Source organism: Phocoena sinus, chromosome 16 (genome assembly GCF_008692025.1).
Source record: "Phocoena sinus isolate mPhoSin1 chromosome 16, mPhoSin1.pri, whole genome shotgun sequence".
Taxonomy (NCBI): Eukaryota; Metazoa; Chordata; class Mammalia; order Artiodactyla; family Phocoenidae; genus Phocoena; species Phocoena sinus.
Genome location: NC_045778.1, coordinates 48,177,643 through 48,203,513, shown reverse-complemented (window position 1 = coordinate 48,203,513; position 25,871 = coordinate 48,177,643). Strand labels below are relative to the sequence as shown.

General features: G+C 39.6%; 3 protein-coding genes across 4 annotated transcripts in view; 1 reads left to right on the top strand and 2 right to left on the bottom strand.

The window, feature by feature from the left end:
• IFIT5 (interferon induced protein with tetratricopeptide repeats 5) overlaps window positions 1-24,951 on the bottom strand; it is a 39,538-nt gene extending 14,587 nt beyond the window's left edge. Inside the window, exon 1 of the mRNA XM_032607375.1 lies at window positions 24,872-24,951. Coding sequence (XP_032463266.1) covers window positions 24,872-24,876 — 5 coding nt within the window. The 5' untranslated portion in view covers window positions 24,877-24,951. The remainder of the gene's footprint in view (window positions 1-24,871) is intronic.
• LIPA (lipase A, lysosomal acid type) overlaps window positions 1-25,871 on the top strand; it is a 97,409-nt gene that overhangs the window by 3,517 nt on the left and 68,021 nt on the right. The gene's annotated exons all lie outside the window — the stretch shown is intronic.
• LOC116741218 (interferon-induced protein with tetratricopeptide repeats 1-like) lies at window positions 1,057-25,003 on the bottom strand. Its single transcript, XM_032607380.1, has 2 exons — window positions 24,872-25,003; window positions 1,057-2,911 (listed from the first exon to the last, which is right to left on the bottom strand). Exons 1-2 carry the CDS (start codon window positions 24,874-24,876, stop codon window positions 1,537-1,539), a joined length of 1,380 nt encoding a protein of 459 aa, XP_032463271.1. The 5' UTR covers window positions 24,877-25,003; the 3' UTR covers window positions 1,057-1,536.

Sequence of the window (25,871 nt, the reverse complement as noted above, 5' to 3'; positions counted from 1 at the left end):
AAGCACTTTAAGTTATGTTTTTGTTAATCTGATAAATCTCTTGTTTTAGTGATAAGGAAATTGTGAAGATTGCTTCTATGTAACTCTGATGCCTGCCCCTCAATGATATAAATTTTGCTCACTTCATTTCCTATAGAATTTCAGTAGAAATCCAAAGCCTTGCCCAATATTTCTGGGAATTCCCTGGGGACTTGTATTTTCTGTGGATTAGGGGTCTGCACCAGGAAATACAGGCAGCCTCCAGAATCTGGAAAAGGTACCAAAAGAATTGTCCCCTAGGGCCTCTGGAGGGAATTTGACTGTGCCAACACCTTGATTTCAGGCCAATGAAACCAATTTCAGACTTCTCATCTCTAGAACCGTAAGATAATAAATTAGTGTGGTTTTAAGCCACCAAGTTTGTGGTAATTTATTAGAGCCACAACAGGAAATTAATACATCCTCCCCCCAGACACACACAAGAATGAAAAAACAATAACACTGGTTCCTTAATTTTCCTTTTAAAAGCATTATTTGTTGTGCATTGTCTATTAATAAAATGTCATAATCAAAGATGATTGCTACAGACGGTCTCTCAGATCCTTTAGCATCCTTTTAATATTTCTTTTTTATTTTTTTTAACATCTTTATTGGAGTATAATTGCTTTACAATGGTGTGTTAGTTTCTGCTTTATAACAAAGTGAATCAGCTATACACATACATATATCCCCATATCTCTTCCCTCTTGTGTCTCCCTCACTCCCACCCACCCTCCCTATCCCACCCCTCTAGGTGGTCACAAAGCACCGAGCTGATCTCCCTGTGCCATGCAACTGCTTCCCACTAGCTATCTGTTTTACATCTGGTAGTGCTACTCTCTCACTTCGTCCCAGCTTACCCTTCCCCCTCCCCATGTCCTCAAGTCCATTCTCTACATCTGCGTCTTTATTCCTGTCCTGCCCCTAGGTTCTTCAGAACCGTTTTTTTGTTTTAGATTCCATATATGTGTGTTAGCATACGGTATTTGTTTTTCTCTTTCTGACTTACTTCACTCTGTATGACAGACTCTAGGTCCATCCACCTCACTACAGATAACTCAATTTCGTTTCTTTTTATGGCTGAGTAGTATTCCATTGTTTATATGTGCCACATCTTCTTCATCCATTCATCTGTCGATGGACATTTAGGTTGGTTCCATGTCAAGGCCAGTGTTTTACTTGCTACAAATCTACTCAGCAAACTTTTTTTTTTCTACTATATAACATTCACAGAGAAATGGTTCTTCTCTCTCTTCCTCTCTCTCTTTCACACACAGAGACCTGTATAGTCTGTTTCACTATTTTCTCAATACAACCAGTGTTTTATCAGGTTTGAATAATTGTTCAAAGATTACATCATTGCAGTGAATTACATGTTTCTGAAAGCAGCAAGCAGAAAAGATGATTAGTATATGTTGATGTAAAACCAAATGATATGTAAGAGTGGTCCATATTTCAGTGCCTACAGGTCACAAGCACAGAGTTCTCCAAGACAGGAACCAGCCTCAGGGCCTGCTCTTAATACTCCGGGGCTTCATTCATTTCTCCTTTTATTTTCTGGATGAGCTCAAGGATGCACAAGCTTTCTACATCTGATGCATCTCTCTGAAGTTTCTTTAAAGCCAATTTCTTCAAAGAACTGATACTTTTATTCCTTGCTAATGATGCCTTTTCTATTTTTACTGCTTTTAAATAATGGCTGATTGCATCAACTTCAGATTTTTTTTTTAATTCCAGAAATCGGCCATAGTGGAAATGTACCTGTTGCAGCATATATTTGTTGAGTGATTCCATGCATAACACCTTTTGATAAGCATCTTCAGCTTTTTTGTGGTCACCTGCTTCTGTGTACATTTCTGCCAGGTCTATGTAAGCAAACTCAAATGTGGGCTTTTCTTGCACAGCAAATTCAAAATGAGATATGGCTGACTGTATTATTCTGTTGATGTTTTCTCTATCCTGTCCTTTAGGCTGCCAGTTTGTAGCTTTATTTATTTGGATCATTTGTGACTTGTAGCAAAGCCCCATCTGGTGATGCAGGACGACAGAGGAGGGTGTTGCTTTCAAGGCCAGTTTTAAGTACTGAAGAGCTTCATCCAGAGAGCCTTTTCTTCGGTAAAACGTGGCAGTATATCGGAAGACATAGATCTTTGAGGACGCGTTGGTCAGTGCTTCTTTAATGTATTTTTCTCCTTCAGCTTCTTGTCCTACACCTTGAAGCTTCAGGGCAAGGAGAGCCTTAATATATGCATCTTTTGGATTTAGCCTGACAGCCTGTTTTAGGGTATTCAGACAAAATGCCCCAGTATGCCGTACTGCTTTGTTATAGCTCTCCAGGCGATAGACGGTGATTGCATACCCAGTGCTGAATTCAGGGTTTTCAGGGTCCACTTCCAGAGCCTTTTCAAAGCAGACCTTGGCCCGTTCATAATTGCTTCCTCCACATTTCAGCAAGGCCCATCCTTCCTCACAGTCCATATAAGGACACTCCATTCTATAGCTGGAGGAATTTGCAAGCTTCCTGCAAGTGTTCTTCACCTTGTCCAGGTAAATCTGGGCTTCTGCATGTTGGCCCATGTGGTAATGCAGCCAGGCATAGTTGCCCCAGATAACCAGACTTCTCATGTCTGATTGGTTGGCATGTTCTTGCTGGGTTAAGTCTTCAGCTTCTTTCAAACTCTTCAAGGCTTCCTCATTCTGGCCTCTCAGGTGTTTCACATAGGCCAGTAAGCTGTATATTCCCACTTTGTATGTGGTGTCTAGGAACTCAATCTGCTCCAAGACCCTGTTTTCTAATTCAGGTATTTCAGTGTCGTTAATGACCAACTCCCATGTAAAGTGACATTTCAACTGTTCCAGCTTATCCTTGATCTGATCTTCATCAGCATTAGTACTTTAAAAACAAAAGCAGATTTTCTTTGTTAGGTGACAAACAGCCAATAGAAATAAGCCAGACAAAACACTGCATATTTAGAGCTTAGCCTTAAAAAGGGCACGCCTGCTTTGATCTTCCTTTGAGTTCCTCTATTTCTAAGATCCGTGTGGCCTTTGAATGCATTTGCTTGGCTTCATACACTGGCCCCAGCACTTTCTACCCATGCAACCTCTCTGTGCTTCAGAGTCTCCTTTGTAAAGTGGGGAAAATAATAGATTTATCACACTGGATTTGGTGAGAATTAATAAGCCTATCTATGGAAAGCACTTAGAGCATACATATTTCATGCTATGTAAGAGTTTCCTAGGAGATTGGCTCAAGATGGCAGAGTAGAAGGACATGCGCTCACTCCCTCTTGCAAGAGCACCGGAATCACAACTAACTGCTGAACAATCATCGACAGAAAGACACTGGAACTCACCAAAAAAGATACCCCACATCCAAAGACAAAGGAGAAGCCACAGTGAGACAGTAGGAGCGGCACAATCACAATAAAGTAAAGTCCCATAACCGCTGGGTGGGTGACTCAGAATCTGGAGAACAATTATACCACCGAAGTCCACCCACTGGAGTGAAGGTTCTGAGCCCCACGTCAGGCTTCCCAACCTGGGGGTCCGACAAGGGAGGAGGAATTCCCAGAGAATCAGACTTTGAAAGCTAGCGGGATTTGATTGCAGGACTTTGACAGGACTGGGGGAAACAGAGACTCCACTCTTGGAGGGCACACACAAAGTAGTGTGTGCATCAGGACCCAGGGGAAGGAGCAGTGACCCCATGGGAGACTGAACCAGACCTACCTGCTAGTGTTGGAGGGTCTCCTGAAGAGCCCAGGGGCAGCTGTGGCTTACCGCGGGGACAAGAACACTGACAGCAGAAGTTCTGGGAAGTACTCCTTGGCGTGAGCCCTCCCAGAGTCTGCCATTAGCCCCACCAAACAGCCGGTAGGCTCCAGTGCTGGGTCGCCTCAGGCCAAACAACCAACTGGGAGGGAACTCAGCCCCACCCATCAGCAGACAAGTATATTAAAGTTTTACTGAGCTCTGCCCACCAGAGCAACACGCAGCTCTACCCCCCACCAGTCCCTCCCATCAGGAAACTTGCACAAGCCTCTTAGATAGCCTCATCCACCAGAGGACAGTCAGCAGAAGCAAGAAGAACTACAATCCTGCAGCCTGTGAAAGGAAAACCACATTCACAGAAAGATAGACAAAACGAAAGGCAGAGGACTATGTACCAGATGAAGGAACAAGATAAAATCCCAGAAAAACAACTAAATGAAGTGGAGATAGGCAACTTTCCAGAAAAAGAATTCAGAATAATGATAGTGAAGGTGATCCAGGACCTTGGAAAAAGAATGGAGGCAAAGATCGAGAAGATGCAACAAATGTTTAACAAAGACCTAGAAGAATTAAAGAACCAACCACTAGAAGAATTAAAGAACAAACAAACAGAGACGAACAATACAATAACTGAAATGAAAAATATACTAGAAGGAATCAGTAGCAGAGTAACTGAGGCAGAAGAACAGATAAGTGACCTAGAAGACAGGTTGGTGGAATTCACTGCCATGGAACAGAATAAAGAAAAAAGAATGAAAAGAAATGAAGACAGCCTAAGAGACGTCTGGAACAACATTAAATGCACCAATATTCACATTATAGGGGTTGCAGAAGGAGAAGAGAGAGAGAAAGGACCCAAGAAAATATTTGAAGAGATTATAGTCAGAAACCTCCCTAACATGGGAAAGGAAATAGCCACCCAAGTCCAGGAAGCACAGAGAGTCCCAGGCAGGATAAACCCAAGGAGAAACACTCCGAGACACATAGTAATCAAATTGACAAAAATTAAAGACAAAGAAAAATTATTGAAAGCAACAAGGGAAAAAACAACAAATAACATACAAGGGAACTCCCATAAGGTTAACAGCTGATTTCTCAGCAGAAAATCTACAGGCCAGAAGGAAGTGGCACGATATATTTAAAGTAATGAAAGGGAAGAACCTACAACCAAGATTACTCTACCCGGCAAGGATCTCATTCAGATTTGACAGAAAAATCAAAAGCTTTACAGACAAGCAAAAGCTAAGAGAATTCAGCACCACCAAACCAGCTCTACTACAAATGCTAAAGGAACTTCTCTAAGTGGGGAACACAAGAGAAGAAAAGGACCTACAAAAACAAACCCAAAGCAATTAAGAAAATGGTAACAAGATCATACATATCGATAATTACCTTAAATGTGAACAGATTAAATGCTCCAACCAAAAGACACAGGCTTGTGGAATGGATACAAAAACAAAACTCATATATGTGCTATCTACAAGAGACCCACTTCAGACCTATGGACACATACAGACTGAGAGTGAGAGAATGGAAAAAGTTATTCCATGCAAATGGAAATCAGAAGAAAGCTGGGGTGGCAATACTCATATCAGATAAGATAGACTTTAAAATAAAGAATGTTACAAGAGACAAGGAAGGACACTACGTAATGATCAAGTGATCAATCCAAGAGTAAGATATAACTATTAGAAATATATATGCACCCAACATAGGAGCACCTCAATACATAAGGCAAATGCTAACAGCTATAAAAGAGGAAATCAACAGTAACACAATAATAATGGGGGACTTTAACACCTCATTTACACCAATGGACAGATCATCCAGACGGAAAATTAATAAGGAAACAGAAGCTTTAAATGACACAGTAGACCAGATAGATTTAATTGATATTTATAGGACATTCCATCCCAAAAGAGCAGATTACACTTTCTTCTCAAGTGCACATGGAACATTCTTCAGGATAGATCACAACTTGGGTCACAAGTCAAGCCTTAGTAAATTTAAGGAAATTGAAATCATATCAAGCAATTTTTCCGACCACAACGCTATGAGATTAGAAAGCAATTACAGTGAAAAAAAAAAACGTAAAAAACACAAACACATGGAGGCTAAACAATAGGTTACTAAATAACCAAGAGATCACTGAAGAAATCAAAGAGGAAATCAAAAAATACCTAGAGACAAGTGACAACGAGAACACAACAATCCAAAACCTATGGGATGCAGTGAAACCAGTTCTAAGAGGGAAGTTTACAGCAATACAATCCTGCCTCAAGAAACAGCAAACATCTCAAATAAAGAATCTAACCTTACACCTAAACGAACTAGAGAAAGAGCAAACAAAACCCAAAGTTAGTAGACCTACAGACCTACGGACAAATTTAGTAGAAGGAAAGAAATCATAAAGATCAGAGCAGAAATAAATGAAATAGAAACAAAGGAAACAATAGCAAAGATCAATAAAACTAAACGCTGGTTCTTTGAGAAGATAAACAAAATTGGTAAACCATTAGCCAGACTCATCAAGTAAAAGAGGGAGAGGACTCAAATCAATAAAATTAGAAATGAAAAAGGAGAAGTTACAACAGACACTGCAGAAATACAAAGCATTCTAAGAGACTACTACAAGCAACTCTATGCCAATAAAATGGACAACCTGGAAGAAATGGACAAATTCTTAGAGGGGTATAACCTTCCAAGACTGAACCAGGAAGAAATAGAAAATATGAACAGACCAATCACAAGTAATGAAATTGAAACTGTGATTAAACATCTTCCAACAAACAAAAGTCCAGGACCAGATGGCTTCACAGGTGAATTCTATCAAACATTTAGAGAAGAGCTAACACCCATCCTTCTCAAACTCTTCCAAAAAATTTCAGAGGAAGGAACACTCCCAAACTCATTCTATGAGGCCCCCATCACCCTGATAACAAAACTGCACCAAGATACTACAAAAAAAGAAAATTACACACCAATATCACTGATGAATGTAGATGTAAAAATCCTCAACAAGATACTAGCAAACAGAATCCAACAGCACATTAAAAGGATCATACACCGTTATCAAGTGGGATTTATCTCAGGGATGCAAGGATTCTTCAATATATGCAAATCAATCAGTGTGATACACCATATTAACAAACTGAAGAAGAAAAACCATATCATTATCTCAATAGATGCATAAAAATCTTTTGACAAAATTCAACACCCATTTATGATAAAAACTCTCCAGAAAGTGGGCATAGAGGGAACCTACCTCAACATAATAAAGGCCATATATGACAAACCCACAGCAAACATCATTCTTAATGGTGAAAAACTGAAAGCATTTCCTCTAAGATGAGGAATAAGACAAGGATTCCACACTCACCACTATCATTCAACACAGTTTTGGAAGTACTAGCCATGGCAGTCGGAAAAGAAAAAAGAAATAAAAGGAATACAAATTGGAAAAGAAGAAGTAAAACTGTCACTGTTTGCAGATGACATGATACTATACATAGAGAATCCTAAAGATGCCACCAGAAGACTACTAGAGCTAATCAATGAATTTGGTAAAGTTGCAGGATAAAAAATTAATGCACAGAAATTTCTTGCATTCCTGTACACTAACAACGAAAGATCAGAAAGAGAAATTAAGGTAACAATCCCATTCACCATTACAACAAAAAATAAAATACCTAGGAATAAACCTACCTAAGTAGGTGAAAGACTTGTACTCAGAAAACTGTAAGACACTGATGAAAGAAATCAGAGATGACACAAACAGATGGAGAGATATACCATGTTCTTGGATTGGAAGAATCAATGTTGTGAAAATGACTGTACTACCCAAAGCCATCTACAGATTCAATGCAATCCCTATCAAACTACCAATGGCATTTTTTACAGAACTAGAAAAAATATCTTAAAATTTGTATGGAGACACAAAAGACCCCAAATAGGCATAGCAATCTTGAGGGGAAAAAACAGAGCTGGAGGAATCAGACTCCCTGACTTCAGACTATACTACAAAGCTACAGTAATCAAGACAATATGGTACTGGCACAAAAACAGAAACATAGATCAATGGAACAGGATAGAAAGCCCAGAGATAAACCCACACACCTATGGTCAACTAATCTATGACAAAGGGGACAAAGATATACAATGGAGAGAAGACAGTCTCTTCAATAAATGGTGCTGGGAAAACTGGACAGCTACATGTAAAAGAATGAAATTAGAATGTTCCCTAACACTATACACAAAAATAAACTCAAAATGGATTAAAAACCTAAATGTAAGACTGGACACTATAAAACTCTTAGAGGAAAATTTAGGAAGAACACTCTTTGACATAAATCACAGCAAGATCTTTTTTGATCCACCTCCTAGAGTAATGGAAAGAAAAACAAAAATAAACAAATGGGACCTAATGAAACTTAAAAGCTTTTGCACAGCAGAGGAAACTACAAACAAGACAAAAAGACAACCCTCAGAATGGGAGAAAATATTTGCAAATGAATCAACGGACAAAGGATTAATCTCCAAAATATATAAACAGCTCATGCAGCTCAATATCAAAAAGCAAACAAACCAGGCTTCCCTGGTGGCACAGTGGTTGAGAGTCCGCCTGCCAATGCAGGGGACACGGGTTCGTGCCCCGGTCCGGGAAGATCCCACATGCCGTGGAGTAGCTAGGCCTGTGAGCCATGGCCACTGAACCTGCATGTCCGTAGCCTGTGCTCCGCAATGGGAGAGGCCACAACAGTGAGAGGCCTGCGTACCGCAAAAAAAAAAAAAAAAAAAAAGCAAATAACCCAATCAAAAAATGAGCAGAAGACCTAAATAGACATTTCTCCACTGAAGACATACAGATGGCCAAGAGGCACATGAAAAGTTGCTCAACATCACTAATTATCAGAGAAATGCAAATTAAAACTACAATGAGGTATCACCTCACACCAGTTAGAATGGGCATCATCAGAAAATCTACAAACGACAAATGCTGGAGAGGGTGTGGAGAAAATGGAACCCTCTTGCACTGTTGGTGGGAATGTAAATTGATACAGCCACTATGGAGAACAGTATGGATGTTCCTTAAAAAACTAAAAATAGAATTACCATATGACCCAGCAATCCCACTACTGCGCATATACCCAGAGGAAACCATAATTCAAAAGGTCTCATGCACCCCCATGTTCATTGCAGCACTATTTACAATAACCAAGTCATGGAAGCAACCTAAATGCCCATCGACAGATGAATAGATAAAGAAGATGTGGTACGTATATACAATGGAATATTACTCAGCCATAGAAAGAAATGAAATTGGGTCATTTGTAGAGACATGAATGGACCTAGAGATTGTCATACAGAGTGAACTAAGTCAGAAGGAGAAAAACAAATATTGTATATTAACGCATCTATGTGGAATCTAGAAAAATGGTACAGATGAACCGGTTTGCAAGGCAGAAATAGAGACACAGATCTAGAGGGCACACGTATGGACACCAAGGGGGGAAAGTGGGGTGGGGGGGTTGGGGGGGTGGGATGAATTGGGAGATTGGGATTGACATGCATATACTAATATGTATAAAAATAGGTAACTAATAAGAACCTGCTGTATAAAAAATAAATAAGTCAAAGCACAGGTTCCTGAGATCACACAGCTGCATGAGTGGCAAAATCAGGACTCAGGCCGTTTTTAAAAAAAAAAAAAAAGTTTCCTATTTTTGTAATTAGGATAGAGACCAGTAAGAAATGCAGAGCCTTAGGAAACATTATTGACCTTAGGAACTTAGTCTGCAGATTATGCAACAAATTAAGACCACCTAAAAGCAATAATATTTGACCCATTTATTTGGAAATAATAATGGATTCACAGAAATTTGCAAAGATTGTACATAGGTCCAGTGTATCCTTCACCCAGTTTCTCCCAAAGATTATATCTTATCTAACTATGTCAAAACTAGGAAATTGGCCATGGTACAATATGCATACAGTTCTGTCATTCTATCACATGTGTAAATCCATGGAACCATCATTTGATCAAGTTAGAGAACTACTCCATCATCACAAACATCTCTCTCATGCTGTTTCTTTAGAGTCAAAACTGTTGCCTCCCTCCATTTCCAAATATTTCTAGCCTCTGGTAACTACTAACATGTTTTTCATCTCTATAATTTTGTCATTTCATGAATGTCATATACATGGAGTCATATATTATGTAATCTTTGGAGATTGCCCTTTTCACTCATCATAATGCCCTTGACATACATCCAAGTTGTTGAATTTTATCAACAGTTCATTCCTTTCTACTGGGGGGTCATTTGCCATGGGATGAGAGTATCGCAGTTAACTATTCGTCTGTTGTAGGACATTTCAATTGTTTCTGGTTTTGGCGTATTACAAATAAAAGTGCTGTGAACAGTTGTATACAGGCCTTTACATGGACATACATTTTCATTTCTCTGGGATAAATGTTGAGGAGTGCAATTGCTAGGTCATGTGGTAAGTGTATGCTTATGTTTTTAAGAAGCTGCCACAGTGTTTTCCAGATGAATAGTATCATTTTTCATTCCTACTAGTAATGTATGAATGATCTAGTTCTTTGCATTCTTACCAGAATTTGGTATTTTCACTTTTTTTTTAATGTTAGCCCTTTTAATAGACATGTAGTGGTATCTCCTTGTGGTCTTAATTTGCATTTCCCTAATGGCTAGTGGTGTTGAACATATTTTTATGTGCTTATTTGCCATCTACATATCCTCTTTCATGAAATATCTCTTCATATCCTTTGCCTATTTTCTAATTAGGTTTTTTTAATTGTTGTGTTTCAATAACTCTTTATAGATTCTAGATACGAGTGCTTTGTGATGTTTTCAAATATTTTCTCTCAGTGTGTGGCTTGTCTTATTATCCTTTAATAAGGTCTTTTGAAGAGCAAAAGTTTTAACTTTTGATGAGGTATAATTTATTGATTTTTTTTCTCTTATGGGTCATGTGTTTGGTATCATGTCCAGGAACTCTTCACCAGGCCCTAAGTCCTGAAGATTTTCTCCTGTATTTTCTTCTACAAGTTTTATAATTTTACATTTAAATCTGTGATCCATTTTGAGTTAATTTTTGCATAATGTATGAAGATTAGGTCAGTGTCTCATTTTTCAGCCTATGGATATCCAGTTGCTCCAGCAGCATTTGTTGAAGACTGTTCATCCTCTATTGAATTGTTTTTGCACCTTTGTCAAAAATCAGTTGGCTGTGCTCGTGTGGGATTATTTCTGGGTTCCTTATTCTGTTCCACTGATCTGTGTGTTTATCCTTCCACCAATACCATACAATCTTGTTTACTGTGTGTAATCAATCTTAAAACTGGGTAGGGTGATTCCTCTCTATTTTTCTTTTTCAAAATTGTTATTCTAGTTCCTTTGCTTTTCCATATAAATTTTAGATTAATATTTTCTATATCTATAAAAAATCTTGCTGGAGTTTTGATAGGAATTTTATATCAGTTGGGGGAGAATTGACATTGTTGCTATGCTGAGTCTTCTAATCCATGAACATTCTGTATCTGTTTATTTAGATATTCTTTAATTTCTTTCATTAGCATTTTAATAGTTTATAGGCATTGAAGTCCTGTGCATGTTATGTTAGATTTACACTTAAGTACCCTTATGTGTTTCTTTTTGTGCAATTTAAAATTATATTGTGTTTTTAACTTAATTTTTACATGTTCCTTGCTAGTATATAGAAATACAATTGACTTTTGTATGTAAATCTTGTATTCTGTAACCTCGATGAACCCACTTTTTAGTTCTAGGAATTGTTTTATAGATACCTTGGGATTTTCTCTGTAGACCATCATGGCATCTATAAATAGGGACAGTTTTATTTTTTCTTTCTGATCTGTATACCTTTTATTTCCTTTTTCGCTCACTGGAAAATTTTCTTTAGCTATTCCTTAAGGGTAGGTCTGTTGGTGCCAAATTCTCTTAGCTTTCCTTCATTTGAGAATGTCTTAATTTCCAATTTATTCCAGAAGGATATTTTTGCTGGATGTAGGATTCTAGGTTGAAAATTCTTTTCTTTCAGCACTTGAAAAATGTTATGCCCCTTTCTTCTCAACTCCATGGTTTCTAACGAGAAATAACCTGCCATTAGACTTGTGTGTATGTTTTTCCCTTCCTTATAGCTGAGGTGTCATTTCTCTCTACTACTTTCATGGGTTTTCTTTTTGTCTTTAGTCTTCAGAATTTTAACTGTGACGTGTCTTGGATTTCTTTGGGTTTATCATCTTTGGACTTTGGTCAGCTACTTGAAATTAGAATCACATTGGATAATTTCTATCATTCTGTCTTCAAGTTCATGAATTCTTTCCTCTGTCCTCTCCATCCTCTTTTTGAGCCCACCCACTGGGTTTTCATTTTGGTTATTGTACTTTTCAATTCTAAAATTCCCATTTGGTTCTTCTTTATATCTCCTTTTCTTTGCTGAGACTTTTTATATTTTCATTTGTTTCAAGTGTGTTTGCAATTGCCCATTGAACCATTTTTACGATGGCAGCTTTAAAATCCTAGTTAGACAATGCTAATATTTGTGTCATCTCAGTATTGTTGTCTGATGATTATTCCTTCTCATTCAAGTTGAGATTTTCCTGGTTCTTGGCTTGATAAGCAATTTTTAATGAAAACCTGGGCATTTGGGTATTATTATATATTATAGGACTCTGAGTTACATATAAATCTGTTTTAGCAGGCCTCCTCTAATACTGTTGTTCTAGGGAAAGGGGAAGGACACCTCATTCCACACTGCCAGATCAAGGTGGAATCCTGTTTACTGACTTGTCTTTCATTAACACTTTATGGGGAGCCTGGGCTCCTCATTACTGCTGGATGGGGGTGGGAGTTCAGGATCCCCCAGCCTCTGCTGATACCACCCTGGCTTGAAGGGGTAGGTGTGCCTTGTTACTCTTCTCCATGTGGCCTTTACTGATGCTGGGAAGGGAGGTGAGTGGGGAAGAGTGACCTTATTACCTCTGGATGGTGGTGAAAGTCCTGAACTCCACTAGGCCTCTCTGATACCACCTCAGTGGGGAGTGGGAGGATACCTCATTACCACTAGGTGGGGGCTGATGTCCACACTCCCTTTGTGGTCTTCACTCCCTCACTGCAGAGAGAGGGACTCTTGTTACCACCCTGGTGGGGATGAAAGTCTTTGCATTCCACTTGCCCTTCTCTGGCATCATCCATGGGGGTAGGGGGAGGGTGAGAGTTGGGATGCCTAGCTATAGCCTGGTGAGGGTAGAAGTCTAGGCTACCCACTCAGCCTTTGCTGGCAAAGTTCGGAATGGGGCTTTAGTTTTTATTTGATTTTTTCCTGTGTATTTGGCTGGAGTAGAATGGTTGTTCATAAATATTTTGTCCTGCTAGGCCGTCCCCTCCTTGGTCCTTTGGCTAGAGATAGCAGGCTTTTCATGGGACTTTTCTGTCTGTGCCTGCTGGCATTTCTAGGTTGCTGGCTTCTCCAGCACTCAGTCTGGGATATATGCAGAAAAGAGGAATATCCATATACAAGAGAATGAAGTTGGACCCCTACCTTATACCGTATACAAAAAATGAAATCAAAATGCATCAAAGATCTAAATGTAAGACCTGAAACTATAAAAATCTTGAAAGAAACAGGGAAAAAACTCCATGACATTGGATTTGGCAACAATTTCTTGGATATGACACCAAGAGCACAAGTAACAAAAGTAAGAATAAATAAGTTGAACTTCATCAAAATTAAAAACTTTTGTGCCTCAAAGGGTACTATCAATAGAATGAAGAGACAACCCACAGAATGGGAGAAAATATTTGCAAATCATGTACCCGACAAGGGATTAATATCTAGATTATATAAGTAACTCCTACAACTCAGCAGCAAGAAAAAAACAACTGATTAAAAAATGGGTAAAGGACTTGAATAGATATTTCCTGAAAAAAAATATACAAATGGCCGGTAAGCAGACGAAAAGATGTTCAACATCACCAATCATTAGTGAAATGCAAATCAAAACCATAAGATACCTCTTCACACCAATTGCGATAGCTGTTATCAAAAACACAGAAAATAACAAGTGTCGTTGAGGATGTGGAGAAATTAGAACCCTTGTGCACTTCTAGTGAGAATGTCAAATGGGGAAGCTGCTGAGGAAAATGGTGGTGATTCCTCAAAAAATTAAACATAGAATTACCATATTATTCAGCAATTCCACTTTTGGGTATATACCTAAAATAAATGAAAGCAGAGACTTGAGTAGATATTCGTAGCATTATTCACAATAGTCAAAAGGTGGAAGCAACCCAAGTGTCCATCAGTGGAAGAATGGATAAACAAAATGTGATCTATACATACAATGATATATTATTCAGCCTTAAAATGGAAGGACATTCTGACACATGCTTCAAAATGGATGAACCTCGAAGACATTATGAAAAGTGAAATAAGCCAGTCACAAAAGGCCATGTGTTGTGTGCTTCCGTTTATATGAAATATCAATGATAGGCAAATCCATAGAGACAAAAAGCAGATTAATGGTTGCCAGGCCTAGGGTGAAGGATGAGTGGGGAATAGCTGCTCAGAGTGACAAAAATGTTCTTGAAGTAGATAGTGGTGATGGTTGCACAACACTGTGGTTGTATTATATACCACAAAATTGTATGCTTAAAAATAGTTAAAATGGTAAATTTTGTCTTACGTGTATTTTATCACACAAAAAATCATATTACTAACTTGAATAGAAATTCTACAAATTATATATGTCTGTGTGTGTGTGTATATATATATATATATATATTTCTAGTACATGTTGAAATAAACACAAAAGCATTAAAACATAAAATCTAATTACCATGCCATCTGAAATGAGCTCATGAACCTCCACTGGTACCCTTTAAGAAACATTTGTTTAAAGGTTAAATAAGGTATCATTGAATAGAGACTCCGGTTCATGTCTCAGCTCTATCACTTATTATCTGTGTAGCCTCAACATTTCTTAATTTAAAATTCGTATTGCAAAATAAGTATAATAGGAGTACCTGCCTCATAGGTTTCTTTTGTAAATGTAATAATTTATGTAATACTTTGGAAGCCAGGTTGGCCCTTGATAAGCATTCAGGAAGTGATATCTACTTTATCATTATTATTACTATTTTCTTAATTATCAGTGATAGTCCACTCTTATCTGTCTGTGGACCAAAGGAGGCGAGAAGGGTTGATAATAGGCCCATAATTATATGCATTTTCTGAAGCTGTTGCCCCTTCAAATTTTTGCCCACTGGAGCACTGAGGGGGAATTTGCAGGTTGATACAAATTAATGTTTTTTTGATCTGCTGATATCAAGAGTTATTTGAATGAAGATTCAGTTTGGGTAATATAGAAATGTTCACATTAGGCCCTTTACTTAAGGAAGATGAGGGAGTTCCCAAGCACAGAACTCTAGCCAAGCCAGGGGGCTGTCAAACATCTGCAGACCACATGGCTTCCCCAGAGGACACTTAATCTGCTAATCTTAAATCCAGTCAGGTTGAGAAGGCCCAACATAGGAACCCGGCAGTGGAGATAGTGAGACCAGAAGCCAACAGAGAAAGGTCTTATTCTCTAAGCAGTGAGCTTCTCCTACTCGTCTCCCACAATATTTCGCTCAAGACATCTGAGAGACCCCATGACTATGGCTCACACAGCTGTGTGGGTCCTACTTTTTCCTCCTGTTGTGGAGGCAGGAGCAATATCTCTATCCAGACAAACTGTCCATTCCCTCCCTAGTCAGACAGAAGAGATTGGGATCATTTTCTCCTTTCCTCCCTTCCCATCTCTCTCCCCTTCTTTGGGTTTTAACGTCTTCCTCAGGGAGTTGCTAAGAAAAATAAAGATGTCTGAACTAATAAAACAGTTTTTGGTGTGTGTATGAATGTGCCTGTGTGTGAGCACACACGTGTGCGTGCACACACACACACATTCAGTCCAAAGCAGATGATCAGATAGAAGAATAAGGGAATGTCATCACTGAAACTAAGTTTGTTGACATAGTATGATTAACATTTTTTCCAGAAACTTTACACAGAAAGTAGAAAGTGAAATTAAAGTAGGCAGAGTCGTAGAAAACGAAACTTAAACAGTTATTGCTTCCTTTGTTCTATATTGAAAACGGATTGAGAAAAGGCTCGTGGAAAGCAGTTTTATTGATGTGCTAATTCCTCTCTCAGACTCCATAAGGCCTTATAGAAACCCAGGAACCAAGAGATGCCAGTAATGTAGAGTCCACTGAACCTACAGCCAGGGAGACCTGTAAAAATTGGCTCTGTGGACTTGTCAAGGTCATGCCCCCAATCTGTGCCTTTGTTTGCTCATTTGGAAACAGAAATTGTTCTTTTTATGGTATAAAATTCTGCAAGTCACTAACTAGAGCCTTAACTCAAATTTGTTCCTATTCTCTGAGAGGTTGTATCTTACTAATTATTTTGTGCCTTTGCATACCCTTCTTTCTGGAGAATGGTCAATGGTAAAAAGAGTTCTATAACTTCTTCTTTATTCATAGGAACGAAGAAAGTGTTAAGTGCTAGCATCTTGAGACATCAAACAAAACATGTTGGGCCTTAATGAAAACATTTCCTTATTCTTAATGCTCTCTCTTGTAGTCATCTAAAGTGTTCTCATTCACCAGACATGATTACCATACCTGTGCAAGAGAGTGTCCTCTTGGTGCCCGTGGCATCCAGGCTACCCCATCCTGACCCATACAGTCTTCTGTAGTCGTGGTGCTTGTGTTAAGAGGTTGGGAAGAATAAGTGCTGAGACTATAGCCCTGGGTACAGATTACGCTCCTATTACGGTGTCCGCTGAGCTCTTGTTTTCCCTACTTTGTATTAGAAATTGCCCTACTCTCCTGATACGTGTAGTAAAGTGGTGATTCCAGCAGATTTTGCAAAGCAAATTTCTCCCCAGTCACAGTTAATTTAATCACTGGAAGGCCCCTTATTGAGAGGAGACAATTAGACTTGCTTCCCTGAGAAGCTGAATCTGTTGAGCTTGACATATATACATTTGGCTACCATTGTTAGCTATGTTCTTCCATGGCACCTGACAATAATAAAAACAGAGGAAGCTTATTCACAGAGAAGAATATCAAGTGGTTGAGAGGTGTGAAACAGAATTTGAGATAAGCGATGGAAGGTTTTGATGGTGCCTTCTGTCCATAGCTTCACCGTGAAGAGTCAAGGGGCAAGGAGTATCTTATGGGATTTCAGGGTGTGTACCAAGTTGTATGAACCCAGATTACCAACGACTGTGGACCTGGGACCATATTGAGGGTTGTTCCTAGTGCTGCAAAAACCCAGGGACTGGCAAGGGTTTGGAACCAGATCTGCCTCCTACCCTAAAGGAGAGCGTCAGCCCATTGTCACCTATCATGAAGGTTGGTGGCTGGGTTCTCGATGACCGCGTAGAAAAGGGAGAGTTGAGGGAGGTAGCCTCATTTTTAGTTACTCTCCTGTATATAGAAGGCTATGAAATATAAAAACCTACTCCTAATGAAGTGGCCAGGATTCTGGTCATTACTTTTGGTTTCAGATTGACAGAAATAAACAATCCACCTAGTTCAGAAATGAAGGAAATATGCCAAATACCAAGAAAGCCTCCTAATCTCTGATCACTTGAGCAGAAGGTAAAAGTAAGATGCTCTGGAATAGAGAGCTCTCTGATGCTGCAGAATGACACCTCAGTCAAATTCCAACTCAACTGTAGTTCATGGAGCTTGAATTTAAATACTTTGCAACTACCTGGCACATAGAAGCATGCAAATAAAAGGTGACTATTGGGAGATTGGGATTGACATATATATACTAATATGTATAAAATGGATAACTAATAAGAACCTTCTGTATAAAAGATAAAAAAATAAAATTCAAAAATTAAAAAGGTGACTGTTGGTGGCAGCAGTAGTAGCAGCAGCAGCTGCAGTATTTTTCAGTCATCAAGTTTAAACAGTGCTTTCTTTAAAAAAAAAAAGCTTCCTATACGTTTTCTTTTAAAATAAGAAACAGAAAAGGAGAAGCTGCAAGAATGTTTTCCTCTTAGAAACACTTCATCAAACATCCTGTCAGATCCAAAAAGTTTCTGCTCAGCCCCTCCTGCCCAGCTCATCTCCCATGCCAGCCCTCACCAAGGCCATAAGCTTCCACTGAGACATCCTGAACTGGTTAGAAAGTTCTACACAAATAAAAATTTCTGAATAAATAATATAGGTTTATCCGTGTATTCTGATAAATGTTCAGGCTATAAGCAAACGCTGAAATAAATGAATTAGAAAAGCCCTCTTTTTGGAGAGCAAGGTGTCTTTGGAATCCTTGTGGAGAAAAGTAGTTGGGTTTGTAATTTTCCAATGTACTAGATAGAATGTAGAGAAGCAGACGAAGTGTTTATCTTGTCATTGCCGTGAACTTGCCAGCAGTTCTGGTTCTATGGGGCTCTGGCTTGGGCTGATTAGGTATTCAGAATCTTGCCTACTGTCTCTGTGGAATAAACAGAGCTATGAGCAATACAAGACAGAGCAGTAGAGAGGAAACAGCCAAAAAAGTGTGTGTGTGTGTGTGTGTCCGAACGTGTGCTTACAGTTAGGAAAACAAAACAAGAACTGGAGAAAATGACGCTTACAGAAAATGAAATTTCAGCACTATGCTGTAAGTCCTTCCCCAGGAGTCTAGGACCAGCTAGCTCCCTGAGTGATTGACCAACTATGATAAGCTACTTCACCTCTATGAGCCTCAATTTCCTCAACTGATACATAAGTGATTTGGAATAGATTATCAAATCTCTACCCTCACTGCACACTAGAATCATCTAGGGAGGCTCCAAGAATAATGCCAGTCAGGCCCTGTCCCAGACCAATTGCATACACCCCTGGGAATGGGCCCCCCGTCTCAGTATTAAAACGGAATGCTCAGGTGATTTTGATGTGCACCTGGGCTAGAACCAGGACCTTGATGACCCCTGGTGTCTATTGTTTGACAGAAATTCTCTGACTGAGTGATCTGGGACTCAGTCCCTGGACCTACTTCCCTTTCTGTGAGTCCCGGGTTCAGTCTCTTCATTACTCTGCGCCTTGTTTCCCCACCTGCACGGTGGGCAATGAGCTCCTCAGTCTCTTCCTGATCCACAGGATGGATGGAAAAAGAATGGGATTCTGAGTGCTTTGGCCACTACCAGAGGGGAAGGGGGATGGGGGGAGGGCAAAATGGGTAAGGGGGGAACTCTGTGGTGACAGATGGAAACTAAACATTTGGTGGTGAGTACGCTGTAGTATGTACAGAAGTTGAAATATAATATTGTACATATAAAACTTATATAATGTTATAAACCACCAACAAAAAAATGTGTGTTCCTTTTGAGATTATTTCTAAATACTTCTGATCACATCCATGGAGAAGAGCTCAGAGACACCAGAAGTCCTATGTAGTGAATGGTCTGATGATTTTCACATTTTGTCATGGGTTTTCAAGGGTCCACTCAGCCCACCTTAACCCACAGTTTGGCTTATTGCAACACAGTCAAGTACTCATTTTTTATCATTTCCTCCTTTACATTTCAGGCTTATTTTGAAATAATTACAGACTCACAGGAAGTTGCAGAAAGAGTCTTGTGCAACCAACCCCTGACCCCCCAATAGCAACATCTTGTGTAACTGTAGTACAATATCAAAACCAGGAAAATGACATTGGTACTGTGTGTATATTTTAAAGATAAAATATATTATGATTTCATCTTACAAATTCAAATCTACAGGACTTTTACTTAATCTAATTGATCCTACATCTGTGTATTTTTTCCTCCCAAATTGAATATCTCTTTTCTATGTGATACCAGCGTACATACGATCTATTCCACAATACACTGACAACAGTCTCAGAATAACAAAATCAGAACACCTTCAAAATGATTGCTGAGTAGAGCTTAGGGTTTTGTTTTGTTTTGTTTTTTGCTGTTCTTTCATCATAAGATATAACCTTCTAAAGATGTAGAGTCGAATTACAATGTATTTAAAAAATCACTTGGAATACTTCTCTGTGCGGTTTTATCCTTTATCTCACATATATTTTGGTTCATTTGCCTCATTTTGATTTACCTTTAGAATACTTCTTTTGTTTATCCTAACATTTTTATTATGAACATTGTTAAACATAGAGTTCAGAGAATTTTCCAACAAACACTAATATACTCACCACCTAGATTCTACAGTTAACATTTTACTATATTTGCTTTATTACGTATCTATTCAGCTATCAATTTCTCTATCCACCCATGAATTTATCTTATTTTTTTGTTGTGTAAGAAGGTAATCAGTGCAGTTAATTGATAAAACATTTCAGCATGCATATTGTTGTAACTTTAGTCAGACCTTGTTTACAAGGAAAAGATGATATTCCTGCTCTAGTAGTTTTCGTCTGGTTAAATCTAATAAATCTGCTCTTAGTTTAGTATCAAAGTTGAAATGGGTGTTACTTGTGTGTTCCCCCCAGGTATCATCTGAATGACCCACTCAAAACTCCCTTACCCTCTGCCATTGGTCAATTCCAGCTCTCAGGGATCAGGTAGCATAAGTCAACCTTTTAATTCCATGGCCTGTAGAAGTAAATCCACCCCCACTCCCAATATTTAAAAATATTCTTGGTAGGGTTTATATTCCCATGGCTTCCTTGCCTCAGGTCTTCTACTGCTATGTAAGTTGCCTCTGTGTTTTTCTACTTCCACCCAAACAAAGAATATACAAAAAGCATACAATCTTTAAAAAATTTCACCAGTAAAATACATGCAGAGACTTTATTCGCTTATTGAGTTTTTAACTTAATTGAATGTTTTTGGAGAAAATATTTTAGGGAGAGAAAGGAGAAGATTATATCACATACCACAGAGCAAACACTTAAAAGATACATTAAGGTATTTGTGTCATTTTTAGCTTGCACATCCTAAACAGGTTTTTCCCTTACTTTGCCTTTCCACAGTACATTTTAACTTTTCTTAGGTGTGAATAAATGTCCAGCCAAGTGTTTGGAGCACATAGGTCTCTCATGATTGCCAGTAGCTGGACAAATGTAAATTTTAAAGTTTGAATTTATTTTGAGGTTATAGACTTGGCTCACTAGCCAGCAAATCTGGGAACTCAATCTCATCCGAACCCTGTTTTCTAAATCAGATATTTGTGTCTTCAATTAGCAACTCCCATGTAAAGTGGCATCTCAGTTGACCCAGGCTATGTTCCATGAGATTCCCATTTGATTCATCACTGTATTTGTATTTTTTAGGAGGATTCAGTCTAATGGAAATGAAGCCAGTACTTTGAATACTCAAATATTATCCGGCCCCCGTGTCCTTGCCTTCTGTATCTGTTGCCTCCCAGGATTCTATGGTCACATCATTAGGACAAGGAGCATGCTGGTGTAAAAACCCTGAGGAAATGCTAATTACTTCATGGGGCCAACAGGCAGGTAATATGAAGTCTAAAAGGCAGCTGGAAAGAAATTAATTCTGCTAATGTTAAAGTAATTTCAGCATCACCCTCAACACTGCAAAACCCTTCTTTCCTTCTGCCCCGTCTCAGCATTGTAATACACCAGTAATGCTGTCAGAAGAAATGTGGAGAGAGGGTTCACAGAAGTGTAGATTCCTAACTCATCTTTTCCATATTCCCAACACATAAACATGTTTTGGTTTTCTCACTTCCCAGGAAGGGTTCTAAGTGAAACATGAGAGCCAAATATGCAGGGCCCAGTAATTTGCGTTCTAATAGAGCACTCAGGTCGGGTGTGGTACAGGGAATATGCCACGCAGTTTGAGAGACTCTGTGACACTTACTCCCTGCTTATAGTTCACACGGGAAGTCTAGCAGGTTGGTAAGAAGATGGTTCACGTAGACATATCCCCCAGTCCTGTCAGAGCATATTTCAAGGCAAAAGCGACTTCATTATGAAGTTTCATAGTGCTGAACTAATCCTTAGTACATTTGCTGAGAAGTAAGCGTGCTTTTAAAATAACCACAGCAACCATAACAAAACACACGAAGCTCTGATTTTGTCCTTTCAAATATAAGAAACAAAAGGGGGACCGGGACCTGCAGCAACTTTCCTCCAGGCCCCAGCTCTCATTGACCAGATTTTGCCTGAAAGGATCTGAGCATGCCCTCCTAGGCTCTCTCAACATCCCTTCCCAGCTGCCAGCTGCCAGCTCTGCTGGGAGCACATCCCTCAGCGCCTGACTCTGTAAATCAGGAAGAGCCACAGAAATAAAAGTGCATGAATTGGTAAGATAGATTAGATAGATGATTAGTGAAATGCATATTTAATCTACTAGCAAAAACTGAATCAGCATAATTCAGGAAGTTGCACTCAAGAACAAGATTTGGGAGACATTCTCAACTTCCTATCAGAGAACCAGGGGATATTTACCTCATGACGGCTGTTTCCCTGCAATTCTGAAAAGCTGGGGTTCAGGCCTGTTTTATTTTCTGCTGTGGGTTGCAAGCAAATGCAGAGGAGGTTTCCACTCAGGATGCTAGCTGTTAGGTCTGTGCTTTTATAAAATGGAAAACAAAACTGAGGGAATGCTATCAAGATTCGTGCTGAGGAGAAACTGCAACTGAACATGAGAGCTGAGCTCAATTCTCCACTGGAAGTACCATTCTACACAGATTCTGCAACTGTGCTTGAGAGTTTGAAAGAAGGCATTGTCGATACCATGCACATTATGGGCCCTCCTGCCAGAGATTCAGATGCAACCTAGGGGTGGCCTTGGGCTCCGGACTCTGCATTTTAACAAACACCCTGGACATTCTGTTGCAGAAGTCCCTGTATCGTGTTTTGAGAAGCATAGTCCTGGAGGTATTTTGAAAAGCAGTTTCCCATTTACTTGTGGGAGATCATGTAAGTATCAGACAGTGAGACAGACATCTAGAAGAAAGGAAAATAACCACAGAAAGCATGGACTTCGGTTTTCTCTTTGACCAGCTCTGGGGTATTTCTTGAATCACATCACAGCCTCATTTCCTCACATCTAAAATGGCCTGGAATAAATTTCCTTTTTTCTTCCATCCAAATGATAAGAAACTGTGCTGTAGGGAGATGCACTTTTACCTTCATCTCAGGTGTGGCTCTGGGCACTCTAAGGACTGATCTTCCCTCTCCAAATAGGGACCCGAGGGTCCAGACCTCCCAGTCCCTGCCCCTCCTCTCTAATGTGAGCATAATTAAAAGCATTAATGCATTTCACCCGTTTGGCCTTTGTACCCAGAAGAAGCTCAGCCCTGGAGTTTGGCACCTTAGTAATGACCCTGCTCTGACACACTTACTATATGACTTCTTGGCCAAGTAATTTGCCCTCTGAGGCCCATTTTTCTCATCTAGAAAGTGAGGCTAATAAAAAATAATAGCGTTCCCTTCCTAGGGCTACTGGGAGGATGATGATAGATAATGCGTGTAGAGCCCTGGACAGAGTGCACTTCCAACTACAAGGAAACTGTTACTGACATGATAACTGGCATATCAGTGTTATCATTTTAAGTGAATTCAGAGTGTGCAAAGGGGCCAACAGATTTCCTCAGTGGATGGGGCAGAGGAGGGCGCTCATTAGCCAGCCAGCAGGTATGAGGTGTTTCCCCAGGTGGCTTCCCCGTTTGGAAATTTTTTAGCACAGCCGAGAAGGAACAGCCTGACTTGCCCCTGTCCCTACAGCCTCTGGGAACAGGGCACCTTGATGTGGGCCTCAGTCCAGCATAGTCCAGAGAGCCTCCCTCAGAATTCCTCAGGTCCGTGGCTCTGGACACACCCAAGCAGAGATCACTGCCAAACTTCTTAGGCAGACTGGCTACCAAGGCACTGGGCAGGGCTAGGTTTTTCGGGGCAACTTATTCATGCAGACATGATTCACATCACTCATGCCTGGGAGCCCATCACATAGGGGAAGTGACCTGAGGCATTTAGCAGTGAATTCCTCGTATCCACCCCATCCCCAGACACAAGCCTGCAGAGCATTTGGGAGCCCTTGGATCGCCCTGTCCTCATTCCCTGAATGGTCACTAGGGTGCTCCCTCCCCAGCCAGTCAACCCCTCGATCCCTTCCCAGGTGTTTGATGGGAAAGTTTTCCTTTTCTCTCAGCTGTATTTTTCCTGAGGCTCTAACTGATGTTAGAACTCAAGCAGGTCTATATGAATCTTTGAAAATCAAATTTACTAAGATTATACTTTACATTCAATAAAATGAACCCATTTAAAGTGTAGTTTGATGAATTTTGGCAAACGTATATACCCATGTAACCACCACCACTATCTCCCTATAGACTATTTGCATCATCCCCTGTGTACCCTCCTAGTCAAGCCCAGTCTCACCCTCCACCATCCCCAGGCAACCGTTGCTCTGCTTTCCTTCATTAGAAATTAGATCAGTATTAGGAAAGAGATTAGGTCATTATGTTTTGAAAAGAAATTATTTTCTGCTGCTCACAAGTTCTCATTACAGCAATAAAAATAAACTCAGCTTCCGGTTTGTTTTCCTATAAGAAATGGAAAAAATGTCCATCTGTAAGGATTGTTTTTTCCACTTCCTACCTTGAAGTGATCAAACTTTCAGGGCAAAATTCCCAACATGAGTTGCCTTTTTACTACCAATTTCATCTTTAATAACATCTGCTGAAAAGAAATGCTTCCTTTTAAAATGACAAGAAGAAAACCTCTTAGTTCTTTCCAAGAAAACAACAGAAAAAGCCTCAAAAGAGTAATTTGCTTAGATCTGACTTTGAACCAGCAAACTTTGTACCTGATTGGATCTAACCACTCCTGCCAAGCCTCCCTCACATCCAGCTCCTGGCTCCCAGCTCCACCCATGAAGCTTAGGGAGTCGGAGTGCACACACCAGAAAAAGTCACAGAAATAAAAAGTACCCATATTGGTAAAGGCATGTTTAGTCCACAAGCAACAGGACAACTCTGGAACTTGCCTGCACCCAAGAAGCTCAGCTTACAATTAGGTTTCAAGATCAAGGGTGCTTGCAAGATATCTCACTGACCTCATGATGGTGATCTGTTCTCTGCTGTTCTGAAAAGCTGGGGTCCAAGCTGATTTGCTCTTCAGAAATCTTTCACGTCTACCTCAAGTAAATACTGAAGGAGCTATAAAAGAGGGACGTGGGGGTAGGGAGAATGCATCAGCTGATGCTTTCTCCCAGTCTCTGAGTGACCGCCTTTATGACAGGGAAGAGGATTTGGAAAGTGAAACTGATTTAAAATCAAGAGGAGGAAAAAGAAACTTAAGGTTATCTGTCATGACCCAGTAGAAGTAAATCGTTTAAAAATTATGACTGGGGACTTCCCTGGCGGTCCAGTGGTTAAGACTCTGTGCTTCCACTGCAGGGGGCGTGGGTTCCATCCCTGGTGGGGGAACTAAGATCCCACAAGCCTCGGGGCACAGCAAAAAAAAAAAAAAAAAAAAATCGCACTCCCAGGAATCTGACCCTAACTCTAGGGTGGGTCCCAGGAAATTGCATTTTTAAGGAAGTCTGTAGGAGATACTGATGTAGGGGTTTCTGGGAGCACATATTGTGAAAGACTGCTCCAGAAATATATTGTAAAAAGTAACTTCGTCAAGTCAATTTACTTGTGGGAGACAATTTGCACCTTGAGACCTGGATTTAATTCTGTGTGTTATTTACTAGCTCTGGGATTATCCATGAGTCAAATCACTGAGCCTGATTTTTTTTTTTTCCCCCATGCTAAATGTAAGAAGCCAAGCCCTGGAGTAAACCCTGAGCACTTTCAATCTCTGAGGTCTAAGGCAATCGTTCAGTTCTTCCAGCTATAAAATGGGAAATAGTAACACATATAATATTGTTGGCAAGCTGCCTAGCTGATAAATTTACATATTTATGCTTTAAGCCCTGAAGGGGTGATAATACCCTGAGAGATTTTTTTTTAATAAAATTTTCTATGATGTAAATATCTGTGAAAATATAGGGAATATCGTTCTCATGGCTGATTTGAAAATGCAAGAATTGTCAGTTGCGTAAGAGA